Below are 15,928 nucleotides of genomic sequence, written 5' to 3'. Positions count from 1 at the left end.
TTTATTTGGAGTGGCCTTATGTAGAGAATGGGTGCATGTACATAAGACCAACTAGATAATATTATGTAATGATGTATGTGTCTGTCAAACTAGTTTAGTAGTATAAAGGTCTCATCTTAAATGTGGTAAGAGTAAAATTTGGCGTACAATAGTTTTGCCATCCATATAGTTTTTGCCACCCATATTTCTTTCCATATCGTTCCTTTATTATCTTACTTCAAGAAATCAATGCAGAAATGTAAACTATTCAAACTCAAGGTAATAATGTTTAAAATTGATTATGGCACGCACTGTTCAAGTGTGGCTACACTTTTGAAGGTGCAGCATTTTCACTATACAGTAAGTAAACACAGTATGGTACTTTTCGGTTGATCCCCATGAATTAATTGAGTGATGTTTTCAATCTGGACATAGCTTTACAATGCTATGTTGTATTGCTAGCGATAAAGTATATAGGCATATATAACTAAATTCTCATACTGCAATTGACCAACTAAACATGCTAAAGGCAACTTCCAAGGATTCTATGCTATGTGTTTCTCATAATTGGTTTTCCCCCAATGTTGCGGCAGTAATTTAATCATAATATAAATTCCTCCTCTTGACTACTATACATAACCTATGCAGATAAAAACTGTTGTGAGTCTTTGGCACGAATGATAATATTTTATGGAATTTTCCCAGCAATGAGAATGTCTGCTCACAAGCCTGAGTGTTGTAGGATGTGTAGAAACGTACATATATATATAATTGGTAGCATTTCTCTCTTTTATGATTCTTCAAATGAAAGGTAGCTATCATTTTCATCCACATTTAATGCTTAATTCCATGAAAACCAGTCTTATCACCTATTTTAACAGTATCGAGAAATGGCCGGTTTTAAGTGTTAGTGTGTTGTAGCTTGCCAATGGTTGAAGCTATGTGTACCAAATTTTCACACGTTTTATACCAATTCCTTACCTTTTAGAACATTCACTGTACAAGTAGCCAACAGCTAAGTTTCCCATAGTTTTTAAACCAAGGTTGACTATCAGCATGTGGTGCTATGCAGCCATCCCCAGGCTGTCCAGAACTCCATTAAGGCCCCCAGACTGCTCATACAGATTGCCACTGTGCTTGGGAAAAGCAGCCAGCATAAGCAGACTACTCTGATTTTAATAATGAAATTTGATAGTTTTTTCATGTAGCTTTTCTGTTATTGGTGAAAAATCAAATCTACTGTCATGGGCGATAAGACCAGTTTTCTCAGACCCAGTCATGCACATTTGATATGATATGGTACTGGAAACAGCAATTGATTTTTGATTTGACCGATGACTTTGCAGTAAACTTACCTTGTCAATAATTATTGCTCTGATTCCATTTATTTTTGCAATATTTCTGTGCACTATATACTTACTTGTTCAGCTTTGACCATGCTAGGAAATAGCTTGACTGTTATCCATCGTGTAAAATCAGTCTTGCTCAGTGCTGTAACCAAGGTCACTGATCATAGTATAGAGGTAGAGCAACACCTCCCTTGTATGTCAATTGTTTATCCAATGGTATTATTTATCACTATGCACCATTATCGCAGCTTCATCAACAACAAAATTAATGTTCAACCACTAGCAACTGTACCACATGCAAATTCACCATCAAAGAGTGAGTTCAGTAATGTTCAGTATTTCATGGTGTTATTACTATATGCACCATTATCAGAGCTCCATCAATATCAACAACAGACATACAACCACCAGCAACTGTACCACATGCAGATTCACCATCAAAGAGTGAGTACAGTATTGTTTGGTGTTCATTTAATGGTGTTAGCTCCATCAATATCAATGACAGATGTACAATTACCAGCAACTGTACCACATGCAGATTCACCATCAAAGAGTGAGTACAGTATTGTCTGGTGTTCATTTAATGGTGTTAGCTCCATCAATATCAATGACAGATGTACAATTACCAGCAACTGTACCACATGCAGATTCACCATCAAAGAGTAAGTACAGTATTGTCCAGTGTTCATTCAATGGACCGAGCATTTAACATATGAATCTAAAGTCTGAGGCATTACTTGAAGCTCTGGCCCCCCTCTTAGCCCTGAGACGCTCTGCAGGTTGCCTACTCGATCAGCCTAATGGAAAGGCTGCAGGCCTCCCAAATAGAATGAATTCATAATTCCTCAAGATGAAGTTTGTTTAATTAGGGGCATGTACTTAACAAATATATGTTAGTTGTATTTATTAAGTGTTGCTTGAGTTTCATTCATAATTTTGGTGTTATCTTGTTAATGACACATACATTCACCTGTATAGACCAGAAGCTAAAGACTGTACCGATCCCACCTACTGGTATTAAGTGCAATACACAGTGTAAATGTTAAATGTTAATTTGTTTCGTATACATACAGACCAACAGTGTACCTCTGGAATGGATGCTGGAACTGATTAAATCACAATGTCCTAAAAGTTTTTGCACTGGAAAGGGAAGAAACCATATTAAATGCACACATTGTGAACAGATTTATCACTGCTCATATCTCAAATTGGCAATAAAAGCCAAGGCTGAAAAACTAACAGACTTTTTGTGTCCAAGATGTGTGCAGTGACTTCCACTAATTTACGAACTGTTATAGTGCCATTTTATTGCTTGTAAACCATTTTTTAGGGTCCTGTATTGTAGTTTTATATGTGTCAAGTTCAATTTTTTCCTTACACGTAACCCATACACTGGTCAGTACGTAGTAAGTCACTGATTTGTACATACATTAAAGACCCTGGTACATATATGCCATCACATAATATCATAATGTCTATAGACATTATGATATTATGTGATTGCATATATGTACCAGGATCTATGTAGTACAAATCACAAGAACACTAGCTGAGTTTTACAAGCAGACTTTCAGTTTTTTAATATTCCACTGAGTTATACCCTTATAGGTTTGATTATGCCTATAACTAACACTACCAAGCTGGCATGAGGGAAAAGTGATCCCATGCAGAAACAATGCTCTATAGCATCAGGTTGCCAGAGAAAATAGGTAGAGTGCCTGTCAGGATGCAGATCAAGATAAGTCCACACAGGAAAAACAAACTAGTGAACGTCACTACTAATGGCTCCCACAATACTCACTATTTTTGTGTAGTGACGTTCACTACTAAGTTTGTAGTGAACGTCACTACATTGACTACCGAGTAGTGATGTTCGCTACAAAAAGTAGTGAGTATTGTGGCAGAGCAATTCACTACTAATTTTTTACAGTGCATGGCCAATGCATAAACTGGCAAAAGAGTACATGATACTAGCCATGGTCTTCTGCCAGAAATGATTGCATGGCTAGGTAGAAAAAAATACAATGTCTCGATGTATCAAGGTGTCATGCAGTGCACAACTAAATGCTATGGGCACAGTGAAAGAAATACTTTATGAGAGCCAGGCAGCAACATGTTGATGTTAGCAGGATCAGTCATCCGCTGGTCTCTCATCCCAGGTATGACCCACACACTTAGGGAAGTTATCCTGGACTTATTGAAAGGTGATCGACTATTCAACATAATGTTAGGGGTTCTTCATAACCCTCATGTTAATGAAGAAATTCGTAAAGGAAAGAGAACCAAAGGAATGTCTAGTCTGACCAAATTAAGATAACACTTGAACTATAATTTTGGACAGGCATTCACATACACTATAGACATTGCCGGTTTTTCTTTGATTAAATATAATATCATGCTATTGGTTAGTTTTGAAAAGTTGCATGGCACTCCTATACGACTCCTTTCGCTGCATGAGTCAGACAGTATTCCAGTACAAGATGTGCGTACCCCTTCTTGACAATCCATGCATTAACATAGATACTATGCCATTAAGCTAATAAAACTATTTAAGAAAAGAGCATGTTTGACAATTAATCATGCATGCAGCATGCCAAAAGCAGCACCCGTCTGAAACAGCACGATCTAGTCAGTGAAAAAATCAAGCCTGTATACGTATAGTTGGCCATTTACTGCAGCTGCCTACCTCATGTCCAAGTCCATTAAGTAACTGTCTGGGTGTGATAGAGCAACTCTCTGCCAGCACAATGATATGGAACTGTGAAAGATTTTAATTTTGTTTTGTTGCATAAGTAGGTACTTATTTTTATTATTATTAACCATCATGATGAACAAGGTGCATACAAAATAAAAGCAAGTGGATCCTCAGACAATATGCGACTGCACAACTGACCGGTAATTGGGTCAGCACGCGGGCATGGCAAGGAAAAGAAAGACTATTTACACACACACATACAGAAAAATTAATTACACACAAAAATTAATTACAAAACAGATTTTAAAAGCAGTCCGGGTTCACAGTCCATTCCTTAGAGCTTCGACCAAAGAATATCTGCTGAGAAGCAGATATTGAGGCTCTGGCCATCTCATTCAAAAGTCCTGTAATACTAGCTTTAGACAAAGAAAATACTTGCTGGGTGAAACAAGTTACGTCCTTGATTGCATGGATAGACTTAGGTTGAAAGTGACCCAACTGATACACTGACTTCTACAGTTCTATACTCGGTTCTATAGCAGGTAGAAATATTCAAACGATCTAGCTCAGCCAAAAGTTGCTGATATTCTGGTTTAAACTGTTTGAATGTACAAAAATTCTTTAGAATGAGACATGCCCTACCGCTTTTCATTGCACTCTCAGGGCATAAAACCATAATACATGCGGTAACAATGATCCTGGACGAAAATCCGGACGATTCCAATCCCGGATACTTATCTATGTCGTGATCAACATTATTGGCGCGAAAATTGGGAGAGAGAAAAAAAATCGAGACGGAAAATCTGTGTTATACCGGTATACCATAGTAATGTCGGGTAAGTTAGTGTTCTGTGCACGTGGTTCTTTCATATAGTGTTCTATATGGTAATAAAATTGTGGATATTGTGCGAGATATTGTGTCTGCACTGGTTTTGAACAAGAAATGATTATTTTACCGTAATACCATCATTTAACTCGACTATCAAACACACTAGTTGTATGAAAGTAAGTTTATAGTGAGTCTGAGGCGTTAGATTGAACGTCCCGGTGAAGCCGGGCCAACCTCTCGCATCGAACTCACTATCCTTGCGTCTCAATCCAATTAAATGTGATCGAGGGGTCCGTCACGGGCTGGAATCCCGTACAAGTCATTTGGAATCCCTCGGAATCTCGCACAAAATCTGGAATCTTGCCTTGGAATCTGGAATCTTTTGGTTGATTAAAGTCCGTGAATTTCCGAATAATTCCGGATATTCTAATAGCGTGCAACTCGTGGTATGCAGCTCGAGATGCAGCTATAAGCTTGTTGGCCTGTTATAACTTGCCTTGAGCTGTTAATTTCACTTCGCTTTAAACTTACTGAGTCTATATAGGTGTTTAAGAGCTTTTATGGATTCAACAGAGCACGAGTGTAGAGTCGAACTGCTGAATAGTCGGCGAGTCTCGAGTTTTGCCGAGTCTGTAGTTGCGTCTCCGATTAACAGCGAACCACAAGGAGAATCCAGAGCCTATCGCAGGTACAGCGAAGTCTACAATGAGTAGCTAATGAAGTTTAGGTGCCGAGTTAGGTGCGAGTTGAACACGAAGTTGAGCAGCATTGTCTGAGCTCGCCGGCATTCGAGGAGAGCGTCCGAGGCACTGATCGTCTATCCAAGAGAGTAGCTCGAGGTAGCTGTTACCTTTCCACGCATTGCTGTAGGGCTAGCGTGTCATTAATTTTGTTTGAGTACCAGATTTTAATTTTGTTAATTGGATTTCAGTAATTTAAATATTTCTTGGAATCCGGAATCTTGCCTGAAATTTCGTGGGATTCGGAATCTCGTACAGGATTTTAAGGTCGTGGCGGACCCCTCGAATGTGATAGCATAGTGATTTCCAACAAGCGTTCCCCAATTTTACCTTCATACCATCTAGATTCTTCTGTTATTCTACACCATCCTGTAATTCGATACCTAGGCATTATAGTTGACACAAAGCTGAACTTAGTCTCGCGGCGCCCGACCCTAAAAAGAGGGTCTGGTGAAACTGTGTACAAAAAATTTGAGCTCTGGAATGTTTATTGGATGACGTTTAAGTGTTATGTAAGTGTACTGTTTACGTCACAACATCCATTCAACCAGATCCGCTTACAGCATTACCAAACTAATGGTGCTACTTTATTTATTCAACATTATAACGAACCCAACAGAATTGTATGGCTGTTTTCTCAATGATTTTAAGCAGCAAAGTCACCGGATGTAATTAACCGTAAGCCACGAATCTTTTGAAATGTACGCATTACATAATCAATTTGAAATGGAGCGATCTGATTGGAGCTTCCAACATTCCGGCAGCGCCAAACTTTTTGTACACAGTTTCACCAGACCCTCTTTTTAGGATCGGGCGCCGCGAGACTAAGCTGAACTGGAATGAACACTGTAAATATGTTTCAGCTAAAGCTACTAAAGCACTCAATTTTCTTCGCCACTGCCTGTTCAATGCTCCTTCATCCATTAAATTTTCTTCGCTTCCAATAGTAGGTGGATTCCTTCATCTCACTGTTGGAGTAAGTCTTCTGACGAATGCATCCAAGCATTAAAGTGGCCTACCATTCAACAGCGTCACAACTACTTTACTATTTGTTGTATTCATGATAGTCTCTACCACAGGAATTCCTTACCATTTAGTGAACATTTTCAGTTGTCCCAAGCTCCCACAAGGTGTCACCCTCTATCTCTCCGGCCTGTGACATCGTCTATCAATTCGTTTCGTTACTCTTTCTTTGTGAACAGCCCATTTCTGTGGAATACCATACCCCATACCATCCTGCGAATTAAACAGTCACCCTTGTTCCGTTTAGCCCTCCGTCGTTTTCTTTTTTGAATCTTCTGTATACTTAATGTTCTTGTTTTGTTAGTATTTATTTTTGTTCTTGTAGTAGTTTTGTTTTACAGGTGTATTTGCTTATGTCATTGTTTTTGTAATTTCTGGTGTGTATGTGCTTTTTGTGGGAAGTACGCCTACAGGCTTGTCCTTTTGTACAACCCGGTCTTTTGACAAAATTGATAATAACATAACATAACATCCTTTAATACTTTCATCTTGCTTTCATACAGACAGTGAAAGACATCATTATGCTTAACAGGCAGATTAACCCTATGTTAGGGTTGGTTAAGGTTGGGTTTCTTCTTCACCTTTGTTACTTCAATACGCATATGCATAGAGGTCACTTCAGTTGCACGTTTTATAAGGTAGAAACTAAAGAGTGGGTGGTAGCTGACAATGCTGTGCTGCAGTACGTGGCTAGGATACTGGTCTATTGCTTGGGAGCCCTGTCACTCAGTTTTTTATTCATGTGACTGGGAAAATATAACCTGCCAATGTCTCTTGATGCATAGATATACAGACTAGCACCCGGGATTGGAATCATCTCATGTGAACCCATTGACTCCAATACAAATGTGTTTGCCAGATTATTGTTACTCTCTTCGAAAAAAGTGGGATAGTAATATACACCACTCACAATACATTGTATAAATTTTAATATGTGAGAGTGTTTATTTTACTTGTTAAGCCTTCCTCGTGAAAGGGTTGGTTAAATAGCTGCCAGGCTGGCTTGTGGGTGTGTCTCTTAAAGCGACTGGCCAAGCTGCACACAGCAATTCGATTTATTACTGTTTTGGAAAGTAATAAAACTACTAAGTTTATTGTGTGATATATTCGAAGATATTGCTACTTCAGGTAGCAATGATCCAGCGAAAAACCGGATGATTCCAATCCCAGGTACTTGTCTGTATATCTATACTTGATGTTTCCCTGCTTGTTCCTATATACTAGCTAAGACCACTTTTGTGTGTGTGAGTGTGTGTAGGGGTAGGAAAAAAGTTTCCCGCCCCCACACAAGAAAAGAGCAATCTGGCTATGTGAGATACTCCTAGACAATGCCCTTTTTTTTCTTTTTTTTTTTAACCAGGTGCATGTCTGGTTTACTGAAATTGTTTTCGTGTGTGTGTGTGTGTGTGTGCCTATCTACCTATGTTTGTTCGTACACACCCACATGAGCAAAATCGTTAAATAATACAACTTTTACATAAGAAGTAAAAGCGAAATGAAGTCTGTATTAAACTTCTGCACAGGTGAACTTTGCTCTGAGGTGGTTTTTTTCGGCGGACTGAAACACGGGCATGGTGACTTTCCTCAGACTTTGTACACTACCTTCCCTTTGAGGTTTTCAGGTATTTAACAACTGAAAAACAGTGGTGCAGGCCTTGTACACTACCAGGAATAGCCTATCACTTCGAGTTGAAAGTGGGCATATCTCTTACGTACATGAACGAAAATGAAGAGCAGCTTTGAGGCTTTGTTGAGAGAATTTGTGGGAAAAAACACGATAGTCAAACTTTAGAAGATACTTCTGTGCGTAATATGTTGGTAAAAGCAGTTTGTTTAACAAGCACTTCCTTAGCAGTGCATAGCAACGTAATTGAACGAATTACGAAAATTTCATGAATTACAAAATACAAGAATTAGCTAATAATATTATTGCACAACCCAAAACTACCCTATTGTAAAATAGTAATACATAGTTGGTTAATTCATAGTAGCATATACTATCTATGGTTAATTCCAGATGGGTTAGTTAGCTGCATGGCGCCTGGTTTTTAGAAGTAGCACAACATCAACTTGTTTTAAAAATAAGTTTGAGGGTCACCCTATTGTCTGTTAGGTTAACCGTGGGTGGGCATTTACCACGGATAGAACCTTTGCATGTCCATGGTAACTTAATCGATGCCATGTTGCTGGAAATGGAAGCAACTGAATTTGGCAAGTGGTGTAAGTGACAGCTAAGGTATTGGGAGGTGTGATCAATATTGAGAGTTCAGAGGGAGGGCCATCAATTAAAGTCACGTAATAAATTAATAAACCTCCTCTCCTGGGAAAATATGAGGATTTGACTTTGTAAAAGTCAAATTATCCACCCATGGGGGACATGAGTGATCATATACTAGACTTCAGAAACAGGTTGTTCTTGCAGGAGGTGCAAATTGCTCCTATGTGTCTTCAGTGGCATTGTTCTGCTACAGGCCACCATAACCAGCCTCACGTTTCCTTCACAACAACTTGGCAGTATTGGTTAGGCATAGTCAAGCCCAAAAAGTGCCCTTCCTACAATGATTTTAATTTTTTACTGATATTTCTACTGGCTGACTGATTCCTTCAGCTATGCATAAATCAACAGTTTAAGGCTACAGGCTTGATTTCTTCACAGTTCGACCCGTACAATGGCATGCCTTTCCACCTACTGCAAGCAACGCTAGTGCTACAATATGCATTATACCGTAGATTCCCTAAAATTTTGGCATCTCTAAATATTCGGCACTCCCTGTGCTTTGAACACAATGTGCTCTAAATTTCGGCAAGCGGAAGGAAAATTTCTATTATAAGCGTGCTAATTTTTTGGCACTTAGTGTACTGGTTGACGAAGGTTTCTTTAGTACTGAGGATTCCCAGTGACCTCACATAATATGCTACCTCAATGCTGGATGAAGCACCAAGTGTGAAATTGTTCACGGAACGAACGTGCCCAACGATATCATCGTGTGACATCACAGCTACCACAAAACGATCTTCGTTTCTGTTCACAGAATAACATCTCTCCTGGAGCCCACAAACATGATACATCCTCAGATATAATGCTCTGTTATGCATGGAACACTTCATGCAGCAACTGGGAGCTAGCGTAGGGTCCGCAATCCGAAAAATCAACTTCTACAAATCAATCCCCCTACCATTGTGGGATGTTCATTGTAGTATCCCATTGCTTGATCCACCATGAAACTGGAGGGACGATTGTTGTCTTCACAGAAATATCGTTTTCAGTATCTCGCAAGATGCAAAATTTATTTTAAAATTTCATTCTCCACACAAAGGACCGGATGAAACTTGCTACTTAGCCAAATCGTATCCAGAGTTGTTGTAGTTGAAAAGTACGCACAGAAATAAGTAAATGATCTGCTGGGTGCCCGGCACAGGGTTGTTTTCTTTGAAAAAACAGACAAAGAGATACGAAGTTTCGGATTCAAACTGCCCTACCACCCAGGGTAAGAGAAGCCAACTCTTCCTCATAGTGTTTCGATACGGTTGGGTGCATAGTCTGTCTATGCTGTTAGTTTGGAAAAGATCTGAGACTTCTCACCATCTGGGTGACGAGCGTCAAAGTTTTCTGCAGCATCAAAGAATTGTGTTGCACTTTCTAGCCATTTCCAGCGCTTCTGCAGCCACAACAATCATCAATTATAAACTAAAACTATGGCAAAAGATGTCCCTGAACGTTTGGTAGCAGCGGTTGTCAATTATTATTTCATCCACGGCTTCCACGCCTCGCTCTAAGCTATGGATCCAGGGAGGCAGCAAAATCGTCCAAATTTGACTTCACCCCTCACGCTCCACAGCAGCTTCAAGTTTTCACTAGATCATCCTACATCACCATTATGCTGCAAAACATCCAAAAACAAACCGAAAAAAGCACAAAATCTTTCATTTTTGATTCGAGCTGGGTGGAGCTCCTGGTGAGTTGCTGGTATACTGCACCATATGAAATCACAGAAACACCAACTACTACTACTACCAAACGTTTTGATCCATCCTTTATCATCATTCTAAACAAAATTAAGTGACCAGTGTGTTATCAGAAGTACTGGAAAGCACTTTGGTACCATTGAGAGAATCCCTTGAAATGACACACGAAATTTTTGACGTTCTTCACCCAGATGGTGAGAAGTCTCAGATCCTTTCCAGACTAACAGCATAGATAGACTATGCATGCAACCTTATCACATCACTATGAGGAAGAGTTGGCTTTTCTTGTCTTGGCTGGTAGGGCAGTTTGAATTCGAAAATTTGTGTTTCGTTTTCTGCTTTTTGAGAGAAAGCAACCCTGTGTTGGGAACCCAGTGAACCATTTGCTTATTACTGTGCGTACTTTTTAACTACATTAACTCTAGATAATACCTAGCTAAGTAGCAGTTCTATCCTGTTCTTTGTGTGGAGCACGAAATTTAAAAAAATAATTTTTGCATCTCACGAAATACTAAAGTCGATATTTCTGTGAAGACAACAATCGTGTCTCCGGTTTCATGGTTGATCTAGCAATGGGATACTGCAATGAACAACCCACAATGGTAGGGGGATCGATTTGTAAAAGTTGATTTTTTGGATTGCGGACCCTAGCTAGCGAGATTTCGTATTGATTGTGGTTTCTATTATTATTAGTGTCGAGTGACTGTATACAAAAGCGATGTAGTAATGACATTGATCATCTCTCCTGGATAATGTAGGCAATCACGGTATATAAGTCAGTGCTGCAGCGAAGTGAGTGTTGCGGCCAGTATCGTCAGTTCTGCCACAAGGCGTTCCTGTTGGTCCCTGTAGAAAGAAATCCAGAAAGTAACCAGTAAGCAGATTGCAAATAACATAGCCATGAAGCGTGCAGACTGTATTACGGATAGATCCCTAAAAATTCGACAATAACACCAGGTTGGTACATTTTTTTCCTAATTGTTCGGCCAGACACGAACAGAATTAATTTATTTCTGCCGAATTTTTAGGGAATCTACGGTAGACTTAATTAAATTACCTTTGTTCTCCTTTGTGTTCTATTTCTCATTGCCGTGTACACGTAGCTAGGTGTTGATTCATGAGTAGTATGAATGGCTTGACAATTACATTTATAATGGAAACTGCATGTAATTTTGGATCAATGCTAGAGGCAGGTTACAACCTGGATCAGCTGAAACTGTTATTGTTTTGCAATTGGAATTACGCGCAAGCACTATAGCATGCCAAAGACTCCACCATGGAATAATCCTTACTTACACTGTAGGGTACAAATAAACAGGATCAGATGCACGTAATGTACTATAATATATCTATGACGTAACTGTATATCCTAGCTACGTATCTCAGCTACACTCCATATACCCTTAACTAAATGATTTTTAAATTATATTCTTTTTTGTATCCCAATTAATGTTCGCTCTCATGTTTTTCATGCATAATGTACTCTGCAGATTTGTTGCAAGTAAGGATAAATGAAATAGAGCATGTTAGCAAACAAATTTTGTTTATTCCACCGTGGAGACTTTATTGGCATGCTAGTGCTTGTACATGATTCTGATCAGCTGATCCAGGTTGTTCCGGGTTTTCCATACTCCCCTACAAGAAGATCTCTGCAATCAACTAAATAATTTGTAGCAACCTATTTGAAGCGTTTTCGACTTGTTGTTGATGAAATGAAAGAAAGGTGAGCTAGCCAAATTTTTCTTTAAACCTAACCAATACTGCCAAGGCGCCATGAAAGTATTGTGAGGCTGCAAGGTTTCTGGTCAATACTGTATGTTAATTAATATGCAGTACTACTTGTAACAAGGCACGAGGTACAGATCAATTGTGCGCATGCGTAAGGTGCGATACAATTAGAATATACAGTTTCAATGATTATGTGTGCATGATACAGAATCAGTGTGGTGTATGCATGTGCAAGTTCTCAGTCTATATATATCACATCTCCCCTTCTTAAGTATATCGTCTGGGGAGTCTGATAGCTGTGCCAGTCATGGAACGAGTCCTGATCGGAGACCTTGGTGCTTCATCAACACTGGGTCCAGCCACTGGGGAACCTTCAGGTGGAATGGTATGTGAATCTGGTGAATTGAATCTGAAATGATCATTGTCAGTATATTGAGAATTCTCAAGTCTGGGTGCTAAGTGGTGTCGGTTTCTACGTTTTCTCCCAGTAGCTGTTTCCACGATGTAGGATCTAGGTGCAGTAGTCTTAGTGATTATCTGTCCAGGCTCTTGTTGCTTGCCTGTCCTCACCCACACTGAAGTATGTGGGGGTAGCTCAGACAGTGGTCTGGTGCGATGTCTACGATTGAACTGGGTTTGCTGCTTAGACTTGTGAGCACTATCAGCTTGTCGGAAAGCTTTCAAGTATGGCCAATCTGGTGATAGATGGGTATCTGGCTGTGGTATATTTGTAGCAATCTTACAGCCAAATAAGAGTTCTGCTGGGCTGATTGAGCACCATGGTAGTGGTGTGGCACGATAACAGAGTAAAGCCAAGTATGGGTCTGAGGCACCAGTTAACAGAGCTTTGACAGTCTTTACAGTCCGTTCTGCTAGTCCATTGCTTTGAGGATGTCGAGGACTGCTGGTTATGTGTTGGAAGTGGTATAAAGAGGAAAATTCCTTGCAAGCTGTTGAGTTAAATTGGGGTCCATTGTTGGAAAACAGTACTGATGGAATTCCGTGTCTGGCAAAGATGGACTTCTTAAGTGCCTTGACTACACTGGCTGAGGTAGTTGACTGCAACTGACATACCTCTGGGTACCTGGAGAAATAGTCGACGACGGCCAGATAGTGGGTATTGTTAAGTTCAAAAAGGTCTGTAGCTACTCTATTCCAAGGACGATTTGGCAATGTTGAAGAGATGAGAGGTTCTTTGGGTGGTACATACATAAGAACAGTGAGACCAGTGTTTCACAAAAGTTTCAACTGCCTGACTGACACCTGGCCACCAAACGGAAGATTTTATACGGAGGAGGCACCTTTGGATCCCTTGGTGGCCTTGGTGAATTTTGGCCAATGTCTCATTGCATAACTTTGGTGGGATCACAATGCGGCTGCCATATAGTAGGAGGTTGTCATACAAGCTAAGTTCTCCCCGAATAGCCCAATATGGTCTAAGGTCCTCTGAAATCTGATTCTTATGGGGCCACCCTGACTGACAGTAAGTGATTACTTTACTTACAGTTGCATCATCAGCTTGTCCTTGGCGATAAGTATTCAGACGTGTCTCACTGGCTGGCAGGTGGGAGGTCACTGCTTGTATAAAGTACTCCACTTCTTGTTGTTGAGCCAAGGTGTTCTCATCAGGGGAATTCTGCAGTGGTGACCTGGATAACATATCAGCGGTATAAAGGTATTTACCGGGTACATGAACAACATCATAGTCAAACCTCATTAATCTGAGACGAAATCTTAATACCCTTGGTGGTAGGTTGTCTAGGTGTTTGTAAGATAGTATTGGGACCAATGGTTTATGGTTGGTTTCTAGTACAATATGTTTCCCTAGAATGTAGCAGCTGAACTTTTCACAAGCCCATGTAAGTGCCAGAGCTTCCTTCTCAATTTGGGCGTAATGTGTTTCTGTGTCAGTCATTGCACGGGAGGCATATGCAACAGGATGCCATGTTGAATTACTGGACTGAAGTAGGACCGCCCCAAGGCCATACGAGGAGGCATCTGCTGATATCTTGGTGAGAGCTGAGGGGTCATAAAACTTGAGAATTGTTGGAGTGGTCAGTTCTGATATCATATCGCTGAAAGATGTCTCTTGTTCAGGGCCCCACAGCCATGCATTCTTGGTGCTCAACAACTTCCGTAATGGGGCTGAGAGTTCAGCAACCTTTGGAGAAAATTTGCCTAATTGGTTTACTACCCCCATGAATTTCCTAAGCTCAGTGACATTTGTAGGTGGTGACATCTGCTTTATGGCAGATAATTTCTGTGGGTCAGCAGAAATACCTTTGTCATTGATGACATGGCCAAGGAAGGTAATTGAAGTCTTTGTAAACTCACACTTACTGGGATTTAGAGTGAGTCCAGCAGAGCGGATCTTCTCTAAGACAGTTTTCAATCGACAATCGTGTTCTTCCATGTTAGTACCATACACTAAGATATTATCTAGATGGCAGAGGACTCCTGGTAAACCTTCTAGAATCTTACCCATTTGCTTCTGGAACACTTCTGGGGCACTAGAAATCCCAAAGGGGAGTTTGTTGAACCAGAAGCGCCCAAATGGTGTTATGAAAGTGGTGAGGTGTCTGCAACTAGTGGCCAGGGGTATCTGCCAAAATCCACTATTGGCATCAAGTTTTGAAAAGATTCTTGCTCCTGCTAGTTGTGCTAGGGTGTCATCTACATGAGGCATTGGGTGGATCTCACGAAGGACATGTTTGTTTAATGGCTTCATATCTACGCATATGCGTACATTGCCAGATTTCTTCTGAACAACCACCATCTCAGCACACCAGTCAGTTGGTTGGCTCACTTTACTGATCACACCTGTGGCTTCCATCTGTTGGAGTTCATGTTCCACTTTATCACATAAAGGAATGGGAATTCAGCGTGCAGTGCTAAGGGCAAAGGGCCTGGCCTCATGTTGGAGTTTGATCTCATATTCTGTCTTCATTGTCCCCAACCCCTGAAATAGGTCTGGAAATTGTGATGGAATGGTAGAGGTGGTGCTCAGATTGTCCAATCTTGAGAGGATATTCAGAGCTAGAATTGCCGGTAGTCCAAGTAAATTCTGGTTGAGTGATTGAACAATGTAAACGTTGTGTCGGATACTGCATTGCTTGTATGTTAGCTGGACTGTAATATGCCCCAGTACATCTAAAGGTTGCTTACTTGGTCCACACAGTATCTTACCAGGGCGTTGGAGTTTAGGGTGGCCGATTGCCATGTACACTTCCTTAGATATGGCTGTGACTTCTGCCCCTGTGTCAATTTTGAAAATCACTTCTTTTCCATTAATCATGGCGCGAATGTGCCAAGCGGTGGTTGTTGTGGACTGGTGGGAGACTGCATCCAGAAATTGAGGTGTGGAATCTGACGTCTCAGTTGTGTCATCAGAAGGTGTCTCCTCTAAGACTGTTGCCATTGTCTTAGAGAAACAGAACTTGCCAAAATGGCCACGGCGGTGGCATTTATAACAGATAGTGTCCTTGGCTGGGCACTGGTTCTTGGGGTGACTCTTACCACATCGTGAACACTTAGGTAATGAACCTCTGTTGAATGGCCGACCTGAAGGCCGTTTCCCCATGTAATCTGATGAAGAGTCCTCTCCCTTTCTCAGAATTTG

At 40.4% G+C, this 15,928-nt stretch overlaps 1 protein-coding gene across 1 annotated transcript in view; it reads left to right on the top strand.

Moving 5' to 3' along the window:
- Positions 1-1,328: 1,328 nt before the first annotated feature.
- The window catches only part of LOC136254524 (uncharacterized), a gene marked incomplete in the record, with an annotated part of 32,159 nt that continues 17,559 nt past the window's right edge, over positions 1,329-15,928 (top strand). Inside the window, 4 exon segments of the mRNA XM_066047244.1 lie at positions 1,329-1,644; positions 1,704-1,772; positions 1,834-1,881; positions 1,943-1,990. Of these exon segments, the coding sequence (XP_065903316.1) occupies positions 1,416-1,644; positions 1,704-1,772; positions 1,834-1,881; positions 1,943-1,990 (394 nt within the window).

Source organism: Dysidea avara, chromosome 4 (genome assembly GCF_963678975.1).
Source record: "Dysidea avara chromosome 4, odDysAvar1.4, whole genome shotgun sequence".
NCBI classification, from domain to species: Eukaryota; Metazoa; Porifera; class Demospongiae; order Dictyoceratida; family Dysideidae; genus Dysidea; species Dysidea avara.
Note: the sequence above shows the minus strand (reverse complement) of the source record. Positions and strands in the feature narration are given on the sequence as shown.